Raw genomic sequence first — 27,160 nt, 5'->3', positions numbered from 1 at the left:
ATATTAATGCTGTTTTTGCACAATTCATACATTTCCCACAGCATCTATTATAATTTCCTTTTATTTAACATTATTCTAGAATCATACCAGTTCTAGGTAGTCAACAGTGTCTTGACATTATAAAAACTTCAATTGCATTGCCACTGTCAGTTCACAGAAAAACTCTTGTGAGTTCACCTAATAACATCTCTCTACATTTTAACTGGAGCTAAGACACGGAAATGGAGCTACTCTGTAAGTGAGTTGTTTGAAAAAGGGAACTTGGCCTATGATTTGACTTTCAACATAATGAATCTGAGCACATCCCTACCTTGAATATAAAAACAGATTAAGTGAAGGAGGAAACCTCCTCCAGAGCATACATTAAAAGTTTTCTAATCCTCTTACAACAAAGCTGAAATAAGTAAGATAATAGAGGTAATCTGCAAAGAAAGGAAAATAAAAATAAAAAATAAGCCAGAGAGTCTGAGATATTCATGTGATTTGATCAGAGATGGTTGGACCACAGAAAAGTCCACCTTGCTAACAGTGTCCAGGGGACTGTCTAAAGTTGTTAATATTCATGTGAAATTAACAGCAAGTCTGGATGCACTTTCTTTGATTACCAAACACTGTAAGACCAAAAAGAAGATAGGTTATTGAATTCTGAATGATTTTTCTGCCCACAATCAGGGAAGCTTTGGAATCCAAACAACCATATGATATTATTAAAGACATGTTAAATATTTCCAAAGATTTTGTGGAAATACAGAATCAATTCATAATTCTTGGTATAAAATCCAAGAGGAATGCTCAGGGAGGAAAGGAAGAAGAATGCAGGAGGAATTTTAGAATAGTTTCTTAGTTTTTCAAAACCACCCATGTACCAGTTATCTAGATTCTAACAAAACCTTGCTAGGTTTGCTGGAATCCAAGTTGAGTGAGCAAGTAAATTTGCTTGGGTGTGCACATTTAAGTTAGTACCTCAGAATCTGGGGAAGTGATGTGTGGGAACCATAGTTTTTTAAAGATCCTGTATTTGATTTAAAGAGGGTTATATATCTCCTGCTCCTCTATCGAGAACCACTGCTATAAAGTGGTAGTTTATATAAAACAATAAAAATAAATAAAATGGTAGGTTACAGCTATAATGATACTTTTGTTGGGACAGGATGTGGTTAAAAACAGTAGCCAAGCAACCTGAAGTAAAGGCACTATTTCTAAAATGACAATTGAACAATCACAGTGACATAGTTGTTAGAATAACTGAAACTTAAGAAAACTCACAAATCTGTTTCTTATTGATATCTATCTAAATCTTGCTTCAAATAGTATTTTTCTAAATACCGCTATGTAAATTCAGTTAGTTTATATACTGTATAATGTTACCGTGGCGCAGTGAAAGAAAGAGCATGAGCTCTAGAGACAGATTTGGGTTACAATCTGGGGACAGCCCCTAAAAGCCACATAGTCTGAGCAACTCTACCTAAGAGCCTCAGGTTCCCTGGAGGTAAACTGGGGATATTAAGAGTTGTCATGAAACTAGAGAAGTAATGTATGTAAACCTTCTGTAACAGCACCTCACACCCTGTAAATGTATTATGAGTGCTTTTTTTAAAATTACAACTTACACTAAGCATTTATATTCTGTTTCACTTAATTTATATTTACTAGAAGTAATCAATGTTTTAATCATGTTCATTATACCCCATTATAGCAATCAGTAACTAAAATAAGTTTATGAGTTGATGCTCTAGCTACCTTCATCACCAATATATATGGAAAGTACAGAAATTTTAAGCAAGAAATTTGAGAGGAAAACCAGGTCTCTAGGGCCATGCCTTGCTTACTGACATATTTCATTTAAAAGAACAGCCACACTGGGGCGCCTGGGTGGCTCAGTTGGTTTAACCATCTAAGTCTTGGTTTTGGCTCAGGTCATGATCTTACAGTTGTAGGACTGCATCTGGCTCTAAGCATCAGCTTCTCTCCCTCTCACCCAACTCTCTCTCTCACTCAAATAAATAAATAAAAATCTTTTTGAAAAGCCCAAAAAAACAAAAACAAAAGAAAATCCATATTTCCAGATTACTTTGAAATTTCTGTTTTGCTATTAACTAAATCTGGAAGAGTTTCATTTTCATTGTAAATGGAAAGAAGAGGTGTAAACGGTTTGTTTACCCCTCACAGAAAGAAAGTAGAAGAGAGGAAGGAATTAGTATCAGGTAAAAGGAGACACTGTATAATGTTAAAACTCCAAGACTAGATTCCCACAGCTACATACAGACTTATAAGACCCTAAAGATCATACGTCTTCCCATTTTTTCTTAGCAACAATATGATGATTAACTTATGATAACTGCTTTAAGATGTTAATAAAGTTGTGAATAAATTAAGAGTGCTTTTATGTTTATAATAAAACAATTTTATTATTTAAAGTGAACTGAAGAGAAGTGAGAGGGAAAGGGCAAAACTGATTATATTTAACACAAACTCTATTTTATTCTGGTATTTCAGATACATTCTCACGTAAGAACCAAAACAACAACACCACACACACACTCACACACACACACACACATTCAGCAAGAGGGCACACTTCCATAACCCAGCAGGAAGACATGTGCTGCTAATAATAGAAGATATTCATAAAAACGACTTCAATTGTATTCAGCCAAGGCAAGGGCTAGAACAAAATGTTTTTATTTTTTAATACCCAAAGAAGATTATCAGTATCAATTGCTTAAAAGCATTTTAGATAAATAAAATACTTTCAAAATATAGGCAAGCAAGACAAAAAAAGAGAAAATTTACAGTATTGGCTATTTTTAAAAAATAATTGTTATAAACTTTTTATAATCATCTCAAGAGTAATTTCCTTTAACACCTTAGGTTCAAGATGGTGGTAGGTCACTAAAATATTGCCAAACACATTTTTATGAGATAAATTTAATTATAATTGTTGCAACTATTCCAGCCACAATATAGACATAGAATCCAATTATCCATTTCATTTTCATTTATACCTCATGGGCTAGATCATTTATCATGTTTCATGATAATGATCAGAAGACACACGGAAAGTGATTTCTGGAGGTAACAAATTACTTACCATATTAGCATAGCTTACAAGATCCTGTCAACAACTACTATGCATAAATATGAGGTAATTAAATTTACAATGTGCAGGACTGTGTGATATGCTACTTGTTTCCTTCGCAGCTGCCAAATATCTGGGTTGCTAAATGCAGCAAACCCATTTGGTTGCAAATCAGGAATCATTATGACCCAGGACAGCAACAGGTAGCCAGTAGGCAGTGGCTCAAGATGCTGAGATGCATCTTTCATCACCTGGTATTATTACTTGCCACTAAACTATCCATCATTACTGCAGAGACAGGTTGGAACGAAAGTCCTGGACCTTCACATTACTGCTCCTTGAACTCTGCCTCATCCATCTTTTGCATCATTCCTGATTCACAACTAAGTACCTTTTCCTGGCTGCAAAACCAAGTGTGAAGTTGTAATGCTATTAGCCCACAGTGCTTCTCTAATAGTAATTGATTTCTCTTTATTATGGAGCCACTGTTCAGAAAAGACTCATGCTTGCTTGCTGATGCCAAAAGATGCTTTTTACAAGACCTGAGTTACAAAATTCCAACACTTGTAGGGAAGGAGTATCATTCTGTTTCATTTTGTTTTGTAAGTTAGCCTTCAAAATTGCATTAGAATTTCAATTTTATTAATATGTATTATATTTATCCATAAAACTCAGAAATACAAACTTAGAGAAAGACAGACACAGATGCCTCTGCAGACGAAGGTATAGACACTGAAAAGGATTGATAGCTAAAACGTGTACAAATACGGTATTTCAATCTGAAATTCATTAATCAGTGTCAAATACACTGGATAGTCAAAACCAGAACTTTACGGTACTTAGTATGTTAAAATCACAAAACACGTGTTTATCCTTCACACAACACAAACAAAAGGATTTAAAGTTAGATACAATAATATTTGTGAAAACTGCCTTTTAAAATAAATCTCTCACTTACACCCATTTTTTTTTTCCTTCTTCACCAATTGCTAAGAGTTCCTTCAAGAATGATACCAGTTACATAGTGGTTGGCAGGCCATAAACTATCCAAGACTAAAGGGTTTTAATTCCGCTCCATCTGAATGCTGTTATAAAAGTTTAATAAATCAAAATGATCAAAATGTTCCCAGTGGCAGATGGGGATTCAGTTTCCAATTCAAATTCTCTTTAATATATGGCTTCTCTGACATCTTCCATTTCTGCCATCTACATTGAATCCCAAACACCCTACTTTTCATTATTACCATGCACCAACCAGTCTGGTCATGGTAACTACTTTTTAACATTCCTGCACAATACAAAGAAATGTCATACCTGGTGGGGGCTTTAAGACAGGAAAATTAAGCAGATGAGAACTCTTTATCTACCTGTAAGTAAATATTTGTAAACCACCTGCTTGCAGTGAATGACATTCTTTCAGGATCGAGAAATGCTGCTGGCCAAAAGTCCTCTTAGAAAGAAAATCCCCACTCCCTTCGATGTTTTTAAAAACTGATGCAAGAAAAAGGTGTATTTAAAAGTGTCATTATCAGGGGTGATCAAATTCTGAAGAGCAGAGAAAGTGAAGTCTTTAGAGAGCTTGCCTCATTTCTATGAAGTATAAAATTTCAACATGCAATAGGAAAAAGAATTTCACTTAGCTTCAAATCTGATCAGAAATCTACATTGAACTAGCAGGGGAAAAAAATTACACATGGTATGTTTTACATGTGTTTTTATATGTGGACAATGTCAGGAATAAGGAAAAAAGACATCTTAAAACAGGGTTCTCTTTCTAAATTTTCCATTTAATTGAGTATATCTGTTCGTATCCTAAGTTGAACAACATGAAAAAGTAAAAATATTGGCTAAAGGCTATGAAATGGGAGCTTACAAAATATACAAGTGTTTCTATGCCCTAAGTATTTATTGTTTAATTCATCTTGTGTTGAATCCCTATTCAACACCCTACAATTAGTTAAAACATTTCCCCACATGCTAATGATTTTAAAACCATCTCTCTAGTAACACAAACAAAAGCTTACAACTGAAATTATGATCTGTGCTGTTAAATAAGTTTTTCTACAAGTCTTCTGACTGTTGTCCATAAAATCATGTATTTCACCTAGAATCCCAGGATGACCGCCCCTTCCACTATCATCACCTCTCACCCTTAACTTGCTCTTTGTACCAAACACTCCCTCAAAGACACCTCACCATTTCAAGCTCTTATGGCATTTAGCGTCCTATACTGACTCCCTGCAATTTTACCATTCTCCAAATTGTCTCCCATCCTCGCTTTCTGAGACAGATAGGAAGACATAAGTAACCTATGTCAAAAATCCCCAAAAGTCCCCAAAGAAGATTATATAATGTATGTATATTTCTTAGTCTGGATTCAAATTTGTCCACAATTAGGCCTCCAAGTGCACCTTCAGGCTCATCTTAGACATTTCCCCTGGAAAACACTATGCTATAGTCAATACTTAACACTGCGCACAAGAACATGTGTTCTCCCACGCCCTCTGCTTGAAATTCCCTCTCTTTACCTTCAACTATCAAGATCCACCCCCTCCATCAATGCTATGATGAACTGCCCAGCAAAGGTCGTTAATGAGGCTGTCCTCCTCTGCCCTATACATCAGGTCCAGGCCTTTCAAAAGGCATTCTACAACGCATGTTCTTTTTGTCTCTTCAACGACAATTATTTGATTATATCTGCTGGGTGTTGGCCATGGTGCTGGCTACAGAGATACAATAATGAATGAGCAAAGGGAATAGTTCTTAACTTTGCCAATTGAGCGCTGGATGTTAGGAACACAGATATATTTTGAATACTGATGAGGAAACTCTACAGGCAGAAAAAGCAAAGGTCCTAAGGTAGAAGACGGTATGAAGTATTAAAGTAAGTGAAAGCAAGCCGGTGCTGCTGAAGTTTGGTGAGCAAAGGAGACTCTCATGAAGGACTGAAGAGGAGGTCAGAACCAGATGAAGGGGGGCCTTGGGGCTAGTGATAAGATATCTAGAATTTATGCTACATGAACAAAAAGCCATCAGAACCTGGGGAGCACAGTCTTACTTTGTGCAGTATGAGCTGTCTGACTGCCAAGGGAATACTGACTTGAAGGAGGGAAGTGCTGATGTGGACAGAGTCATGAGAAGACCTTTGAAGAAGAAGACGTCAGCGATGAAAATGACGGCAGTGAAGTTAGGGAAAGCACTGGGCACCCACAGGATATGTAATAAGATTCAGACAAACGAATGAAATAGTTAATATACATATTTCTGTATACTGTATCTCACCTAAGAACGCAAAGATATTTGAGACTGCGTCCTGTACAAATTTTCATTCTGCACATCCTAATAGAAGGCATTACCTAAAGATGTTTTGAGAACTTAGAGCCAAATAATTTTGGAGAAAAAAATTTGTAATACAAAATTAATAATTCTCTCCTGTTCCGGAAAATAACTATCATTTGGCCGTCAGGTATTTTGGAAAAAAGTCAGACAAAACTAGAAAGAAGTAAGAATATAAAAGCATGTCTATGTTTGAGGGGAAAAAAAAAAGAAGCACAGTTGGGGGTGGAACAAGAAACACAAAGGCCCTAAGGTAAGAGCATCCTTGAAGAGTCAGCATGTCTGTGGCACATTAAGGAAGGAGGTGAGTGATAGGAAATAAATTTTGAGTGATACACAGAGGATATGCCATTTAAGACTTTTTGTACCAGGAAAGGGCTGTGATTTCTTTTCTCCCTTAAAGTGAAGGGAAGCTGTTGGAGGAGTAACATGGTAACATGAGAGGAGCAATGGTTTCCTCCAAATATATTTGAGGATGAAAGGAAATGCCAATGGCAATTAGGAAAATGTAAATAAAGATGTGGGTAAAATTTCTTTCTAACAAGGGAACAGGTAACTATTCATTCGTTGTTCCTTCGTTTGTTTATTTGTTTTAACACAATGACAGATTTCATGCTGAAACCACTAAATCTGATTCCAAACTGTGTAATACTGCAGAAAGACAACAAAATAATTTTCTTAGTTTAAGGCTCAGAAAGGAGAAAATGGAGAGCAAAAGAAAGTTAACTTTCAAATTATATCCTAAATTTAGAAGAAACCCTTTCCTTATACCTGGTAAGAGATAAGAATATCTGTAAGCCATGATTTCTCCAAGAACATTGGAGCTTAGATAAAGCTACAGAAGAAGAGGTTGTTGTTGATTTGTGTTAAGAAAAACTGCCCGTATTTTGTCAAAATTATTTAGTCTCTGTCCAGTTCTCAGTCCTCAAACCTCACTTTTAACACCAAAATGGTACACCTTTTCCTTTTTTATAAAAGCTACTATGAAGTCAACACAGTCCATGCCGAAAACTAACAAAATATAAATCTTTACCTGTTCTTATTTGTGTTGACTTTACAACTGTTTTTAATTCTTTCTAGAGTAAATGTTTCTTAGAAAAGGAAATAACATGATTTATATTAATCCAGATGGAAAGAAAAGTGCTTTCTGCAGTAATACAATAACACTTTGTTGAACAAGCTGGTTTTGACGGATTTATCGAACATTTGACGTCTCCTTAACATTTTGTGAAAGCTTTGTGTTTGCTGTGTATTTCTTAGTTTGTATTCTTAGTAAGTCAGGCTCCTGATGACATTTTACAGTAAGCAGAATGTGTGTTAGCTAGCTTTTAAAGGATGTGAACATCTCAGTGGTAAACAGTTTATCCTAACTGTAAAAAGCTAAACACCAGAACTCACTGACCTGTCAGTTATACACTGGTAAGGGGAGCCCATTACTCTAGACTCTCTACAAGACGGAAGTCCTGGGAGAATAGAACAGAGTCCAGAACTAAAACTAATAAAGCAATGTCCCACATCCCTCCACAACACATTGCCATCTTTACTCATTACACTGCTAACAATACTATGAGTTAGTTCTCTGCTCACTGATTGATTTCAATCTATCAGCTACAGAGCTTCCATTTAATTAACTTTCTATAAGATTCTCAGTACATTATTTACCTAAATAGTGCTTAATAAAGGGCTTTAATGGAACAGCTCCTGAGGTATGGTATTTTCTATTTGTTAGAGGATCTTATTTTTTTTTCTATAGAATTAGAAATGTGACTAAAATCAAAGATCTGTGCCAAAATATCCGATAACTTTACCTATTTTTAAAATGAAATTAATTAAATTATAAATTGCTTGAGAGCTGGAATGAAGTCTCCTGTTTCTTTGTAATTTCCTGGTGCCTATTACTCAACCATTTTAAGTACTCAATATAGGCTGCTTGCTGATTTTCCAATGAAGTTACAAAGTGATTTCATTGCTTCCTTTTTGGTTTGTAGTAAGGAAAAGAGAAATAGTCAGCAGGGAGGAGAATAAAATTCCAAAGACACAGTTAGTTCATGAAGTTGATATAAGTCCTCTGGAAGAAATGGGCCCAAATTACATTTATCACAAACTCCAAGAGAATGGAATTGAGAGACTCAGAAGCAAAATAGAGGCCTAGGAACAGTGCTCCAAAAGCAGATTCCCCAGAGCTCACAGGAAGAATCATTTGGCATGCAAATTATCCTGCTTCCTCTTTGATCCTTCTCAAATTCTTAAGAAGTAAGCTCCAACAAAAGCAACTCCCCAAAGATTTACTACAAAAAACAGTGACCAGCACCTCAACTGCTAAACGTTATGTAAAGCTCTACACATGAATCACCTATGAAAACATACTCAAAACTCCTTTGGGAAAGAATTCGGATTGGGTTTTTATTTTTAAAGCAAACAAAATAAATAACATGAACATAACCACGTGGGCAAAACAAGCGCTTCATGCTGCCATTCTCGTGAAGTAGCTAAGAAAACTCAGAGGAGGAAATTAGTAGAAAAAAGTACTTGAAATAACAGTGTAGGAAAGTGGATAGAACAGAGTCTCTGTAATAACATACTACCTAAAATGAAGACATCTAGTATCCTTTGGCTCATTTAGAATTTAACAATGTTCCAGACACCTTGTACATTGAATCACCTGAATTACAAGTAGCTACAAGGAATGAGAGGAGACTCCAAATGCTTCCTTTATCATACGCCAGGGTAGCAAAGAGAAATTTTAAGATATGCAACATTTGGAGTCTCCTTCAATTTGAGACATTTGATTACCCTCCCCCCAAATCCCACCCTCACCGACTGCATGTCCTTTCCTAACGATATAAGGGACGGTTGGGGAACACTAGTGTGTTGTCAATTTATATGTTCTTAGATTTTCATTATAGTTCAGATTTTATTAAATATAGATACCTGCACTGAATTCTCCCGGATAACTCCAAATGTCCTGTCAAGGTGACTAGTTTTCACAGTAGAAGCAAAGAAAAGAGATCTTCAAGTCACCATTAAGAAAAAGGATCTTTATATGAATGCATAAGTCTGACAGCTGTGCTTTTAAAACTAGTTAAAAATCAATAGTGTGTGGCATTAAGCAGCATGCTGATGGACTCAAGCTAGAAATTCCACAGCCTTTAACCACCAACAAGCAAAAGTATTAGTTTGTCATGTTTCCCACTTCCCAAATGTCCTTGCTTCTAATATAAAAACATTTAAAATGAAATATTCAGACCTGATTTTTAACATTATATACAAAAAAGACTAGAGTAGGAGATATTGGTCAAATCAAAATTATTTTTTTTATTTTTTTAAAGATTTTATTTATTCATTTGATAGAGATCACAAGTAGGCAAAGAGGCAGGCAGAGAAAGAGAGAGAGGAGGAAGCGACTCCCTGCTGAGCAGAGAGCCCTATGCAGGGCTCATTCCCAGGACTCTGGGATCATGACCAGAGCTGAAGGTAGAGGCTTTAACCCACTGAGCCACCCAGGCACCCCTCAAAATTATTTTTTAAGTGAAAGAAAAATCATGCCTAACTTAAAGTCACCCTTACTAGTTTGTAGGAGAAGACAGCCTGATTCAAACACTACAAAAAACAGTTGCTACCATCCTTTCCCAGATGCCAGAAATCTCCAACCCCTGTGTAGACCAGGGCTCATCATCCATTCCCTTTGTCTTTCAGGGTTAGTCCCACCACTCTGACTTCAACCAAATAAATTTATTTGTTAATTGTTAGAGAAGTATCAATCGTCTTTGCAAAAATATTGTGGCAGGTGCTGTAGCAAACAAAGATAAACTAGACAGGCCGGGATGGAACAAAAACCGCAAATGATTTTGATAGGAGCAGAACCTGACAAGTCCAAATGCAAATGCAGTGTTGGGTTGGACTTGTATCCTTCCTCACCAGTATAGTGGGTAACTGGTACTGGGCAAGTGAGTCCAGTAACAGCTTGCCATTCACCAAATAAGCTGTGATCCCACTCCACACTTTTCCTGACTTAGAATAACACCTTTCTCTTGCACAATAAAAATCCAAACTGTATGTCCTTCAGAATTAACTTGTATATTCTTTTAAAATACTTTCTTAAGGGCGTCTGGGTGGCTCAGTGGGTTAAAGCCCCTGCCTTCAGCTCAGGTTGTGATCCCAGGGTCCTGGGATCGGGCCCTGCATCGGGCTCTCTGCTCCACAGGGAGACTGCTTCCCTTCCTCTCTCTCTGCCTGCCTCTCTGCCTACCTGTGATCTTTGTCTGTCAGATAAATAAATAAAATCTTAAAAAAAAAAAAAAACTTCCTCAGTTCCTATCTTACCTGAATAGAATTAATAACTCTCTATGAATAGCATTGCTTGTGCTCTGGAATCCCACGTACAAATATTCTATACTGGATATTCCAGGTGTCTCTCCACATGCAACCATACTATCTTTGATACTTGTGAGAGTAACCTCTCTAACCCCAAGTGGATGAGACCAAAAAACATGTAAGTATACTGCTATCCTATGACCATGAGGAGACCCTAGTTTAGGATGGAAGACGAAACTATGGACTACAGTGAGAAGAACTGGAAAGAACTTGGATCTTTGAAGACTAAATGAACCAACCCTAAAGCCTATTTTGGTACTTTCCAGGTACAAAGATCAGTAAACATCCTTATTTTTAAGCTAAGTTTCATTGTTTTACAAAGTGAAGTATGAACAACAATCCAAACCCCTTATCATCTTAAACACCAAAATTTGTTTTTACAGATCCACCTGCTACACAGAGTAAGGTCGGGGACAGACATCCACCCTTACTGACTCTACAGCTAGAGGTCACTAGTACTCACTGAGAATAGATAAAAATATTAATGGAATATATTTTATGTCCACAGAATTTTGATGATGGTTGATAGTTGGTGCTAAAATTTAAAAATCAAATCAACAACAGAGACAAAAGAACAAAAATTGTGTTTTTCCAATTAAATAACTTAAAACATGACTGGAGTTTCACTGATAAAAAATAGAAAAGCACAACTAACAAATAGGAATAGAAATTGAGTGTCCATTGCATCAGACAGTGAATTTCACAGAAGTTCATTGTGGGTCAGTTGGTCAGGAATATAAGTGCATCCTTGATTTAGAGGTGGGAAAGAACGGAGAAGATGGTAAAGGATGAGAATCTGTAACACAACGTGGCTACAAAGTCAGGGCTTTCAGCTTTCAGCTTGTAAATGCCATTTCAACCCGTATTTCACATTTTTTACACTTCAATTTTGTAGAAACACTGAGTAGAAACATCTACTCTTCATCTCATCTCTGTAAAAACTTTTTGTCAATAAAGATTGGCTTCCACAAGCTGAAGACATTATCATTACTCAAAATGATCTGGAAGCAATGCTAAAGTCATGACAAAGTAAATTCTGTTTCAGCATACTATTTTTTTCTTCTTCTTCTGGCTGTGGGAACAGAGAGATCAATACTCTTCAACAGGAGAATTTTGCAGTGAAATTTTCATTTGTAACAAACAGTAGCAAAAGAGCCTTAAGCATGCCCTGTCACTTTCAGTTTAGGAGAAAATGCACTAATAAACTCTTACCCTTGGGTCATTTTTGACAACAGGCAATACTATGCCAGCTCTTATTAAAGACTATTCATATCACTGCCCCAAAAATTTCCTTTAAAATTACCATCTTTAGTATGGATGTAACAGGATGTCAGTTTTAAAACTGCCAATGAGAGTCAGGACCTGTCACCATAGTTAATTCTCAGCACTGTTTTAACACCACTACAGCCGACCCCAAAGGGTGGGTTTTTAGTTAACAATATTTATTTGGTGGTTATCTAGACAAAAAAGAAAATATATTCCTTCATATTCATTTTCAAATAAAACAACAAGCAAAGTATCACCTGTAAGTATTCGGTATATAACAACCTAAAATATGTTGAAAAGAAAATAAAACTGCCAAAATGATCAAAATATGTTTCTAAAATGTTGGTGGACTCTGGATAGCAAGATTCAAAGCACCATTGTATTTTATAACCAACTAAGTACCATATAAAATCTGAATCAAAATGTAGGTTAAATGGCAGAACTTTAAAAAGGAAAAAAAGTTAAACTTTTCTATGAAATCCAAAGATTCTCCATTTATAAGTCTTACTGAAATATTTATTCCACAAGTAACCCTCCCAGAGCAGCCATAATACATTTGTCTCCAGGTAAAGAAAACCAAGCTTTGATAAAATGATAAATTCTACTTTTTTTTTTTTTAAGATTTTACTTATTTATTGACAGAGATAGAGACAGCACAAACTGGGGAAGCAGCAGAGTGAGAGCAAGAAGCAGTGTCTCCGCTAAGCAGGGAGCCCCAGGTGGGGCTCAACCCCAGGACTCCGGGATCATGACCTGAATAGAAGGCAAAGGCAGACGTTCAACAGACTGAGCCACCCTGGTGCTCCAATAAAATCTACTTTTTGATTCAGATCAACAAGAGAGATCTGGTAATGCCAAAACAAATCTCTTTGAAAATACACAAACATAAAACGGCTATATGAGAAATGGAAATGTATCTTTTAAAAGGGAGCGCCTGGACAGAAGCTTCAACCCTGTTTTCTATAAACTGTTGAATACACCGCAAGACCACTTCCTCAAAAAAAGGATATGTATGTACGTAAGTATACAGACATATATATACACACAGACATAAGCACATGCAGACAGACAGACACACACATATAAACAACTACAGTATTCAAAAGCACTCTAGCTGTTCCAAGAAAGGCCACCAGATTTTCAGCAGCTGCACACCAAATGCCCAGGCGACCATACAGATCAGTGAACACACCCAACCTCCTCTCCCCAGAGCATATTGATCACTCTGAAGACCACCTAAGGACACCTTCAGGCTCTTCAAAGCAGGCTCAGGTGGAAAGAGGCTGCAACAGGCTTGAGAGAGAGGAGTATACAGAATCTACGGACATAAAAATTGACTCTCTGCCTTCAACTTGCCTGGGCACTGAACACTTAAATACTATGCTATCTTCACATTATTGAATTAACTGGGACTGTGCTTTCATGAACTTAAGCAGATGATATGAGCTAACTCTGGAGACACAAGAGAGGTCTTATTTAATACAGACTCGTATCCAGTCCACAAAGATAAACTTAAAAAAAAATGATCTATAGGATCTCTCAAGACAAAAAGCATTACAAATGGCTAGTGGCATTATTTAATTGTGATAATGTGAGATAAAGCTGTGTTGGAGAAGAAGAAGCCCAGCATCCGGACTCAAGAATTACAGGGTTAAACTCTGGTCCAGTCAATTATTAGATTTTTGTGGCTCTGGGCTACTATCAAATAGTCTGAATTTTAATTTTCTTCTCTCTAAAGCATTAAAGGTTAAAGTATTAAAATCAAGTAAATCTTAAAATGAAAGAATGTATGTAAAAGACATTCGATGACAAGCATTTCAAATAGATTAACTTGAATATGAATGTCTCTCATGTTCTCCTTCTAGCCTCTGGGCCTTGACATATGCCTTGTTCTCTGCTGGCACTTCTGCATTTATTTCTCTTATCCCTGTCCCCACATCCACACCCCTCACCTGGACAAGGGTTCTCAACCTTCAGAGTCTATCTCAAAGAAAACTCACTCACAAGGTTCTTGCCTTGATGTCTCAGATAAATCTCAGTTCAGGTTAGACATTCTTGTTAGGAACTCCTAAACTTGGGGAGACTTCGGTGGTTTATAATTATTTTCATTTGTGTCATTATTGATTGATGCTGGAGTCTTTTCAACAGCTGTATTTCCTCTAAATTTTCCCATAGGAAATAGGTTCCTCATATTTATTTATTTATTTATTTTTAAGATCTTAAGAGAGAAAGAGAGTGAGCAAGAGAGAGAATGCACAGGAGCCAGGTGAGGGGCAGAGAAGCAGACTTTCCGCTGAGCAGGGGGCCTTATGTGGGGACTTGATACCAGGGACCTGGGATCATGATCTGAGCTGAAGGCAGAGGCTTAGCTGACTGAGTCACCCAGGTGCCCGATTCCTCATTTTTAAGGGTTCAGCTCAACCGCCCCCTCTCAAAAAGGTCTTCCAAACCACCCTAACAAAAATATTAATCACAAAAATAATTAAAAATAATTAAAAATAATTAAAAAATTAATCACCGTCATTTTGAGTGTTTATTTTTCTTCATGGCATATACTATAATTTGATATATTTTCAATATTTTTCTATACAGTGTGCCTAATGCACCTCAGTGTTAAGCTCTACGAGGTCAGGGACATTATATTTTATTTATGATTTTATCTCCACAAATTAGAATGGTTTATATGTTTCATAATATCAGGGATGCAGTAAATTTTGAATGAATTTAATACACGCTGTGTACTTGCACTTGTCAAGCTAAGCTAAAACCACTTAGCAAGTCTAACTTTCTAAGATTCTCTAGGAGGCCAGAATTGGTGAACATCCACCACCACTGGGTTTTGAGACTGTTAAAATTTACAGTTCTCAATGGGGACAGAAACTCTGACCTTGACCTCATGATCACTATGCTTTAAAGAACAAAGGTGGTATCTGTGGATCTATTTTATTTTATTTATTATTTTTTTAGGGTTGTATTTATTTAGTTGTTAGAGAGAGCACAAGCAGAGAAGCAGCAGGCAGAGGTAAAGGAAAAAGCAGGTTCACTGCTAAGCAAGGAGCCTGATGTGGTACTCGACCCCGAGACCCTGGGATCATGACCTGAGCCAAAGGCTTAACCTACAGAGCTACTCAGGCATCCCTGTGGAGCTATTTTAAACAGGAAAAGCACATCTAAAATTAAAATGCAAAACTAGGTGGTTGCAATATGGAATAAAGTGTTCTACATGGGTAGCCCTATTAGAGTTTTTTAAAATAAATTCCTTTCTAAGGAAAACACTTGTTGAAACTTTGTTTGACAAATGTACAACAGTATTACTTTACCTTAAGACATTAGCAGAACTTGTTTTTTTAAGTTTTATTTATTTATGTAATCTCTGTACCCAATGTGGGGCTTGAACTCATGACCCTGAGATCAAGAGTCACATATTAGCAGAACTTTTATATAATATAATTTCTTGGTGACTTGAAATGAAGAGCAGCAGGTTTAAAAATCAATCAAAATCTCTACAAGGTCACTTTGTTTTAACCAAGTCAAGCAATTTCATTAAGTGAAAGTGACTTTACCTCTTACAATGAGTTGAGCAAAATTGGACACACCGGAGCCTCGTTCTGACTGAGTTACACAGCGATACAAATCCTGGTCAGTTTTTGTCACTTCCTGCAATCTAAAGGAAGCAGCAAATCTTCTGTGATTGATGTTCTTAGTCTGGGCTACTGGTATATCTTCTCCATTTCGTCTCTGCAAGCAGAAACCAATCTTTAAAAAACAGGTTCTTAACATTTCCATAAATCTAAAGCACCTTAGCAACCAATATCTGTGATACATTATTCTTGTTTCTAAATTAGGAGGAAAATGTCTATGTAGTTCCACAAATCTCTTCCAGTGTCATTCAACCCAAAAAAAGCATGGAAATAAACACTGGTATCCTTTAGGGGTATAGCACTGACATTATAGATTACTACTATTTTCCATAAAATTGTTATTAGCTCACAGCATATGAATTAACACAAGAGTTAATGGCCCCAGGGCATATAATTCACTGCCCTCCTTCTCCCAAAGTATACATATGGGAGCTTCCTTTAGCCCTTATTCTATACTGCATGTGCTATATAATAGGTTTGTCCCATGAGAAGACCAAGAGCATGCCCAATGCATCTTTGTATTCTAAAAGTGTAGCATGTGACCAGCCACAGAATGACAATAAAATACTCATGAATAATTTAGAGTCAAACCAAAATCTCTCTTCTTTGCAAACTTTATCTCTTTGGCATTAATGACAGCCAATTTATACCGTTTAAGAGAAGTAATCAAAAGAACCTAAATGTTAATAGCATATCTGTCAACTTTCAAAATGAAATACTGAAAAGCCTATTTACAACATCAGGGTACCTTGCACAATACCAGTAAGTGTAAGCTATAAAAGAAATGACTGAAAAATTCAACTATAATAAAATTTATAACTTCTATATGTTGAAAGACAACATAAATAAAGTGAAAAAAACAAGCTACCAACTGCGATAAGATATTTGTCATGGAAATAATCCATCAAAAGATAAATAGCCAGGGTATGTAAAGATCTTCTACAGTTCAATAAGAAAAAAGACAAACAACCCTATCAAAAAGTGGACAGGCTATAAAAAGGAAAAATGTATATGTCTAATAACCATGAAAAGAGATCCTCAACCTTAATTTTAAAATGTCTATATGTCAAAGATAGCATAAAGGGCAAAGAAGAGTCATAACTATGAGAAAGAACTGGTCATGATCCTCGACCTCATCTCTTGTTGGTGAAACGTCAAGTGCCTCTGGTATCCTTTCATACTACTTAAAAATCATCTCGTACTCGAGCTGTAGGAAACAAACCCCCTAAGATTACTAATGGAAGTATAAAATACTACAGTCACTTTAAAAGATAATTTGTTATTCTCTAGAAAATCTGAAGATGGACATAGCCTAGCATCCAGTAATTCACGTCTACTTTCTACATCTGAATCACTTTTGCATATGTGATCATGGAGATATTGTACAAGAATGTTGAACTCAGAATCGTTTCAATATAGGAACAGTTCAATATGGGAAAGATCCAAATTTTCCTGAATAGACTGAGATTTGGCCATCCAATAAAATAAAATATAGAAGTTTAGGCAAGCTAAGGCCAGCAGTGTGCTGGTAAAATGCTGAACAGCTCATTCGTAACCAAAAATATAAAGTGTTGATTTGTATCATATCTCAGTTTCTATGGTGTCAACAGTCTCACTGTGGCCACTTTCAAATTACCAATGTAATATCATTTGGCTCCTAAAAGTACTGAAAAATCAGCAATAGCCATCACAACCAGCCCCTTATCTCGTTTATGTGAAATACACATACACATGTTAAAATCTCAAATAAAATTCTTTAACAAAACTTAGTGTATGAAATAAAAATGTAAACTTCAACTTCTTTTAAATTTGGTGGGTACATTTGTGGTCATCTTACTGTTTTCTGTAATTTTTTCATGGCTACGACACTTTGTGTTTTTTAAAGAGTAAATAATAAAGGGATCATTCTATTACTTAAGTAATTTTTTAAATCCTAAAATCACTGTATCTGTAATCATTTTTCTCCACATCCGAAACGATTTGTCTGTGCATACTGTGTAGTACATAGTCATGTATGGGTATGCATACACATACATATATACCTAAGGACACAAAGTCCCAACTACAATTTTACCATATTCTATGCATTCAGCTTTTTAAATAACTCTTTCCTTACCCACCTATTCCATGAATTTTTGCACCAAGATCTCTGATCATTCTCCTGGATAATAATGTAGAGAAAATGCTTATATTATATAGAGGTGCCTGTTTAAGGAGTACACAAAGCTGATTACATTACATTATATCTATATTTGTGTTCATTAAAATATTAACATAAGTACAAAATATATATGCCTACATAGGATATACATTGTTTATATAATTAAAAAGCATAGGAGACATACATGCTATTTACCTCTTGAAATAACAATAACCATTCGTCATACCATTATGCCCTCATAATATTCAGCCTGATCTTCAATAATCATTTAATAAATGCCTCCATGTACCTGATGATATATAGGCTATCATCTTGGTGCTGCCACTGCTCTCTCAAAAAAACCTCTGTGATAGTTATTTCCATTTAAAGATCATAAAATCCAGATTCAGATAGATTAGAAATGTGTTATGTGGCCTCTCAGTAGCAGGATTAAAACTCAAAACCAGGTTTTGACACAAAATCTAGCAGTATTTCCTCTAAACTAAACCAAAGCTGCTTTTTTCTTTTTTCCATTTATATTCTAGGTCCACTCCAATGAATTGATTATTTGCTGTAAAGCCTTGGTCAAAGCATTGTACTAGTGAGAAATATAATCTACTATACTAGACATTGCATTATTTACTAAGCTTCCAGTAATGCATTACAGTTAAAAGTAGTAAATGAGGACATGTACATTTCAGAAGTCAAAAATAATGATAACTTTTCTTTTCTAATCCAAAATAATAGGTCTTCGCCTGACTACAAGCTATCAATTTAGCTTAATACACAGCCCTATGAAGGAAGAAAGAAGTAGTGTTAAATTTCTCCCTTATGCAGTAGTGTTTGCATATAGTTTTCTGCTTTTACATTCTTCAGTTCCAGGCTCTTTATCCTGTTTTAAGTTTTTTATATGATTTTACCACTGCAAATATCCCCAACTTTGAGAAATGCTGAGAAACAAACCACAAAATTATATGATCAAAGGATTCTATCCCAATACTTGGCCTTTTTCTCTCCCCCAATTCTCATATGCTCTCCATGCTTTCTTATTTGCTATGTTTCCCGTACAGGTTGCTGAGACTTGTCATTAAAGCCCCTGAGTATTACACTACTCTGTTTAACTAAGTAAGCTTCCTCATGCAGGCCATATGCAGTGTTTACTTGACAAGTTCAATTCCTGGCTTAAAGTAGTGTAGCGATAATATTGGTAAATTCTCAACATCTATAATAGCCAAGTTATCGATCAAACCCCTTGCTATTCCAAGTGTGGTCCACAGACCACCAGCATCAGAATCCCCTGTCAAATTGTTAGGAGACCTAACCCTAAGCCTAGAGATCACTCTAGACATACTGAATCAGAATCTACATTTTCATAGATCCCTAGGTTACGCACCAAGGCATTACAGCTTGAAACACACGGGCAGAAAACAATCAGGGAGGTCTTACTCCTAATCATAGTGAGAGCTATAAAAATGGGTGTGTGCTCTGATTCTGGCTAATGAGATTCTACAAAAACAGGCCAATTCACTCCCAGAAAGGTTTTTTTCACAGTTCTAGAGAAGACACAGTGGGTCCTCTTTTCTTTTTCTCCATGTTATGCCTAAAGCTGGAAGAGCAGACTTGTCAATGTGAGAGAACCCAATGTGAGGGAAGTGGACACACTGAGGATGGCACCTCAGGGATGAAGACAGAATCAGGTTCTTGATCAAGTGTCTGAAATGGTATCAAGAACTTCTGGAGCCCCCTTGTCTCTGGACTTCCTATTAAAGGACAAAATACACCTGGTTTTATATTATTTTCAGCTAGAGCTCCTTACAGTTAATAAGGTACAGTTAAAACACGATATAGTTTATCTCAGCTTTTCTTTTCAAAGCTTGAGGAACAGAATTAATCCAATTTAATTTAAAATTAAATAATGTGGTTCTTAGAATACTTGTGGGGATTATTTCACTCTGTTGGCTTGAAGAAAATATTAAACTGCATTTATCGTTTTATTTATTTTTCACTGTCTTTCTTGGGCACATGATGATATATGATCCCTCCATCCTCTTGAGTCAGAACACTGTTAATAGACTGTTTCCCTACATTTGGTATTTAGGTTCCTAGTGAATACATTAAGAGGACTAAGAGGGTGGCATATGATTTGTCGGTACTTGCCCTTTTGTCCAAAACTAAACCCAAAGTAAATTTGCACAATATGATTAAGTAAGGTTGAAGTGAATCATACAATAATCCAACCAAATTACTGCCAAGGAACTGAGGGTTCCTTACCAAGGCTTGTCTACCATATGAATGTTTTTTCTTTCTCATCAGCAGCAATTATTATTATTATTATTATTATTATATCATTATCGTTATTGAACAATTAAACCAAAAATTTTAGAAACACAAAAGGTTTTATGGCAAAATTAAAGGCTTAGAAATCTAGACATTTCTAAGATTAGAAACATGTTACTGTTTTGAGAAAAGCACTTATTGATAGCCACTAGAAATTATTATATTTATTTCAACAGATCAAACATTTAATAAGAACACAGTGTTCTAGGAAAACTGCACTAAAATGATAATACTAAGTTGGCCAACATATTTACTATTTGGCAATGAAAGGGCTGAACACGATGAAAGACAGTTGACCAGAAAAAAAAGAGAGGTGGCATATATAATTCTGATTTTTAAAAAGCAGGGTAAAAATGTGCTGGGGATAACAAATTCCTAGAATCAATCACTACCCAAGTGCAATAAAATGTAAATTCAGCTATTAAACAAGAAAAAGAGTTTTAGCCTATGAAGCATAGGTGTCTTTACAGCATTGCAGTATGAGGGGCAACACAGAGAGCATGAGAAAGTGCACTGAACCCCACTGGATGGAAGATGATACCTAAGTTCCATTTTGAAACAACCATTTAGTAGCTTCACAATTCTCAGTATTTCTCACATCTCCATCTTTTTATCTAAAACTGGGGGTATCTATTTGTACCTGCTATTCAACACAGATGTTGAGAATATTAATGAGACTACTTGTACAAAAGTTCTCATTGCAAATCCTGATAATAGCAATATAATGAAGAAAATAATCAACACATTATCTAAGCAAATAACACATTTAATAACTGTGGTGATCTTTGGATAATCAACTTGTCTATGCTATAGTCCCAAGTTATTTAATCGAAGTAGGTGTCCAGGTGAAGGGATTCTGGAGATGGAAGTGAAGTCTATAACCAATTGACACTAAGTAAGGGAGATTATCCTAGATGATCTGGATGGACTTGATTCAGTTAGTTAAAATGGTTTAAAAGCAGAGCAAAGGCTCCCCCTGAAGTCGAAGAAACTCCACCTATAAACAGCAGCTTGAGTTTGTGCCTGAGGACACCAGCTTGCCCCTCCGATGATTTGAACTGCAGACTTCAGACTTGCCTTGCCAGCCCCACAATCATATAAACCAATTCCTTGTAATAAATCCTTTAGGATTTAAACAAAAACAAAAACAAAAAACAAAGTGGGTGTGTATATACACACATATACCTATGCTTTTCGTGTCTGAGCATTGACTGATACAGATGATTTTGTTACCAGAAATGCTTCTGGGAGAACAAATTTTTTAAGACTGAGTTTTCCGATCTGGTTTGGTTCTGTTTTCTAGAATTGGTTCTCTAAATGTGATTAGATAGTAACTATTTTGCCAGTAATAAAGAAGACATTGCTAGTCCATAGCATGATGTAGTAAAGAGATGCAAAATATTACCATTAGATATTTCTAACAAATACCTATATAAGATAAATTTCTGGGTGACCATGCATTTGTGACCTTAAAACATTTTAGACAAACTAAGGAATATAAATAATGGTATTGGCTGGTTGCATCAAACTGTGTTGGAGAAAATGGAAAATACAAAGCATGTGACTTTACAACTATAAACTGTACCATTCAGAGTAAAAGGGAAGTTGAGTAGAGCAAAGAGACCAATACAATTAAAGCACTACACCTGAGAGATTCTGGTAACTTGGTGGCAGTGGGATAATTTTAATTTTCTGAATCTGCCACATAAAATCAGACAAAACAACAAGAGGAAGTATGGAACGAAAAGGTCCAGACAGAGTTTAGATGAGAACAAAACCAAGAAATCCCAGAAAGCAAGTGGCCATATTTTTAAACATAACTCACAAGAACAAAAGAGGGATTCTTGAAATCAAGAAAGTTTCCCTGAACTCCATATCTCATTTTAAAATTTCAAGACAACACAATTCACATAAAAATGGACAACTTAAAAGTATCAAGATCAAGTCCAACATAAAGTTATCATAAGTTTAAAATAGAATAAGGAGCAGAATATAAACCTCAGAGTCTCTGAAAGTAAGTCAGGAAAATATGCCCACAAAACAGATCAAAACTGAAACTTAATATTTCAAACTATGTTAAAACATATTAAAAAAATGATTCATGACATGAAAAAATAATATAAATTTGAATTAATAAAATTCATAAGATGACGGAACTCAAGAAAAATTGGAAATGAAAGAAAAATGTCACTTCAGAAATATGATTAACTAGAGTAAATAAAATCAACAGATGATGTCTTAAGCAAAAGAGAATGTGGGGAAAAAAGAGACTTTTAACTTAAAAAGAACAAAAAAGATTCCAGAGAAAATGACTATTAATGATGAAATGCAAAGAAGATCAAACACAGAGATCACACGAGTCCATACAAAAGCAAGGAAACAAAAAAAGTATGAAAATAATATTATTTTCACAAGGAAACAAAAAAAAGTACGAAAATAACGTTATTTTCATACTTTTTTTTGTTTCCTTGCTTTTGTATGGACTCGTGTGATCTCAGGGTCCTGGGATCAAGCCCCACATCAGGTTCTCTGCTCAGTGGCGAGCCTGCTTCCTCCTTTCTCCCTCTCTGTCTGCCTCTACGCCTATTTGTGATCTCTGTCTGTCAAATAAATAAATAACGTCTTTTTTAAAAATTAATTAATTAATTAATTAATAATTAAACGTACCTTCTGAAAATTTAAAAAAAGTTTTAAAAATACACAATGGAAGAACACAACACATACCTGAGAACAGTAAACTAGAATGACTCACAACAATAGACAGTCTGATAAAATTAGAATCTTTAAAAAAAAAAAAAACAGGAAAAAATCCTTTGAATATCTAGAAAAAGCAGACATATGACTTGTAAGGAAACAAATATTCTCGGACTTTGATAACAAAGCTTTATGCCAGAACAAAATGAAATAACATATTAAAGTTACTCAAGGAAGGAAAATGTGAACAAAGGATTTTATATCCTGCAACTGACTTAAGAAGGGTACAGGAACGCCTCAGTGGCTCAGTCAGTTAAGCATCCCACTCTTGATTTCAACTCAGGTCATGATCTCACAGTTGTGAGATCAAGCCCTATGTCAGGCTCATGCTCAGCACAGAGTCTGCTTAAGATTCTTTCCCTCTCCTCCCCCTGCTCATGCTCCTGCTCATGCTCTCTCCCCCCCCCTCTCTCTCTCTCTCAAATAAATAAGATCTTTAAAAAAAGGATCAAGGGCACAAAAAAATCTATCAAGTTCACATATAATCAACATTCAAGAACTCAGGAGTATTAATTCCATGTGCTACTCCTGAACCATTTTTCTAGAAAATGACTTTTAAACAATCAAAGAAACTGGGAAAACATGAGATATAAGAAGATGGTGATCATTAAGAACATAGTTACTGAAGAACTAAGTAAATAAGGGCTACATGAGAGAGAAGACAGTATGCAATAGTTACATGCTACAAGTTACGTGGTGGAAGTATTAAAAATGACATCAGATTAAAAACGAGGAATTATGGAGTATTTGAATTCTCTATTTCCCTGTGTCACTGAGACTAAAGAATAGTAGGATGGAAAAAAGGAGCCATAACTGACAAATTGTAATAGAGAAAACATTAGGTGAAAATCTTTAGGCTTGAGGTTGAAATATAAAGAAGAACTCATAGAGAGCTTATCTTTAAATATGAATTTTACCTTAGTTCTGTTCACTGAAAAGGTCTAACAAAATGAGTACCCTTCAGCATCCACATCATGGTCCTGAAATACACGATCTCACTAAAACAAACCAGCGCACTGGGTCTGGAGAAGAAAATGTACAAAAGAAGGAAGGAACATCTCACAATATCAGACAGCAGGAAACTACCAAAAACTACTGAAGTCATATCAAAAGAACTCTGAAGCCAACTTGAAGAGGTTCTCATTAGCCAAAGATGGGGCAGCTCGAGTTTTAATAGTAATAATAATAGTAATAATTACAACAAACTGAAGTCAATTAAACAAGTTTAAGTCCACAAGTTCAGAAGAAGAAATCAGTCACCTTTGGAGATGATAAGGGATCAACTCATTATATTGACAATCAAGAGCTAAAACAAAGATTTGAGTCTTTATCCCCTCTTTCCTTAATGAAGTATGCTACTGGGTAGAGAAAGGTAGATGAGAAGTTTTTCTTCTTTAACTAAACTAAATACAAAATAGGTAATAGTACAAAATAAATAATAGAATTAGAATATCACAATTTACAGCCTGAACAATGAATACAGGCATTAAGCATCAATGATTATGAAGAAAACAAAAAAAAGGGCAGGGGGAGGGGGTAGAAAGAGACATTTTGTGCCTCCTGTCATCATACCAGGCACCATCTCTAGCATTCCAAAGGATCAAACTTAACTCTGGATGTGGCTGACGATTTACAAAAAATTCAGAAGAACATGTTAAATCAAAGAGGACATTAATATGCAATCAGTAAAATGACTATGCAAAACTACAAGTCAATGGTCTGGGTTCCTCCTCAATAGACAAACTGTGAGGAAAAGAAAGGGACAGAGGACAAACCCCACAGATTAAAAGACACTTTAAAAACCCATTTTAAAAATTAGATAAGACTAATCTGGAGTATTTAGGAATGTACATATAAGTGAAAAAAAAATCTATGAAAAAACAAAGAAGGGCTGGAAGTGAGGAAAACCATTATTTGAAGTGGTAGGGAGCTGGCTCACATGTGGCTGGGACTGAACCCTGGGAAGGAGCCCATAGGATGGCTGGCAAAGTCCCTTTCTTGTCCTGTGTGGTTTGTACCTCATAAAAATTCATCAAGTCATAGTTCTTACTTTTGTGTGATCTTCTATGTTTTGTTGTACCATAAAATGATTTTACAAATATTAGATTTTTTATATCAGATTGCTTTTCATAAAGAAGCAACCGAGCCTGCTACCAGAGCCTCCATGTTGTAACACTGATCACAGGAAGTCAATGGAAAGTTGTAAAGTGCTTGATGTGACACACTTAGAAAACACACCGAAGGGCAGCTTTAGGAACAGCAGAAGAGTACATTATTCTTGCACAGAAAAAGCAGTAAATTGTTATTTATAGATATCGATAGGAAGAAATCCTTGAGCTTCTATGACTGCCGGGCTTTCAGTCATGCTCCAGGGATAGATAAGAAAGATAAAGTATTTTCCACACATTATTCATTTATAATCAATTATGTAATCTGCAGACAACAAACCCAAGAGTTTATAAATTATTGAAGAATGCACTCTATCTTCAAGGCATTGAACTCTTTATGATAGAAAGCCACAGAAAGCCAACCAAAATGACCTCAGGGATATTTAACAATCCAAAACATTAAACATGATTAAATGTTCTGATGTTCACTATTTACATACATACACACCCAAAATGCCAAAGATAAAAAATAAACATTACAATCCATGATACTCAGTCAATGATCTGACTTCAAGACCAACAGCCATAATTCTTTGTATGAAGCCATGAAGGAAGAATATAATGCCCTGAACTCAAATAAACCAACGTCCTGAGGAAAAGCAGCAGACTGACAAGAGTGATAGCTTAGCTACCAAATGGTACATGGTCTCTCAAGTAAAATAGAAATAACTGTAAATCAGCATATACACAGAAAAAAAAATCACTACTGCTTAAAGTAAGAATAAAAAGAGACAATTAGAATTAAATAGCATGCTACTGTTTATCAGTTTACAAGAAATCAGGGAAACACCACAGACGTGGTTAACACTGCCCTCGGACATTACTCTCTTCTGTGAGCCACAAGGTAGAGAAGAAGCCAAGGTTAAAAGCACCAATAGCCTTCCAGTGGATATCAGGACCATCCACAAGCTTCCAACTGTCTTGACAAACTTTTATTGAAGCTCAAAAGAGCCAAAAGGAAGGCGGAATGTCCTCGCACCTTTCACTCACTTTCATATCTAGATAACTTCTATGCAATTATGAACGTAGGAAAAATTTAAAAAAAAAGGAAACAGATGGATCTAATAGAAAAATCAGTCCCAAAACAGAAAATGAGAAAACAAACTCATTGACTGGCTTTAAAATATAAACTTCTGAGGAAATTTGGAAAGCTGTCTTGATTATTTCACTCACATCCTCCCCAATTCTGTCAACTGGTACTTGTTCATTTATCCTTCTTTGCTATTCATGTATTTTTCGATTCCACCAGGACCGGCTAATCCCAGGCCCTTCTGGTTTATGTCTTCATCAGGGCCCAGTCCCAACCCTGCCAAAAACCTGTCTTTACTTCCACTTCTCATTGAGAACCTTCCACTTCAAGAAGCTCCTTCTCCTGATGTTCCTATCCCACCCACACACATACACTAACCTGCAGTGATAACAGTGTTCATGTATCTTTGCTATTCACGCCCTATAGCTCCTTCAAAGACTCAATCAAATCTTCCTTAATGATCTCACCAAACATTCCATTCGATGCAGCCCTCTCTCAACTCTCAAACAGTTTAGTGCTTAGATTCTGTATCATCTTTTCTTATTCAGTTACAGAAGCAATTCTCGGGGCTGAAGGGATCTTAAAATGTATTCAGCTTCATGCTTAAATATACTCAACTGCTCTAGCAAGTGCTTATCCAGATTATGCTTGGATACTTCCACTAATTGTAGTTTCACTACCTCCTGGAAGAGCTCATACTAAGTTTCAACAGCCTTACAATTACAAAGTTCTCTCTTATAATCAGCTTATATCTCTCAACACAGAGCTTCAAACTATTAGTTAGTATTTTACTTTAGAACCTATACAGAACAAATTAAATCCCTCTTCAATATTCCCAATAATTTAAGATTTTAAGAAGTTTATCTGTTCTCCCATGAATCTCAAGATACATCTATTCCATGTTGTTTTAGCCATTCTGACATCATGTCTTCAATTTTATTCACTGTCCTAGTAATTATAAGCTGCCTTTGGTTAGTCTAATATTTTAGACATGAGTCAGTCACCCTTAAAGCCAATGACTTAGAAAATGTCAGG

General features: G+C 35.8%; 1 protein-coding gene across 10 annotated transcripts in view; it reads right to left on the bottom strand.

Moving 5' to 3' along the window:
* PTPRK (protein tyrosine phosphatase receptor type K) overlaps positions 1-27,160 on the bottom strand; it is a 586,903-nt gene that overhangs the window by 254,911 nt on the left and 304,832 nt on the right. For all 10 annotated transcript variants that reach the window (XM_044249247.1, XM_044249183.1, XM_044249202.1 and 7 more), the window contains exon 6: positions 15,619-15,793. In XM_044249247.1, the coding sequence (XP_044105182.1) occupies positions 15,619-15,793 (175 nt within the window). The remainder of the gene's footprint in view (positions 1-15,618; positions 15,794-27,160) is intronic.

This window comes from Neovison vison, chromosome 1 (assembly GCF_020171115.1).
Source record: "Neovison vison isolate M4711 chromosome 1, ASM_NN_V1, whole genome shotgun sequence".
NCBI classification, from domain to species: Eukaryota; Metazoa; Chordata; class Mammalia; order Carnivora; family Mustelidae; genus Neogale; species Neogale vison.
This window is presented reverse-complemented; position numbering and strand designations above follow the sequence as displayed.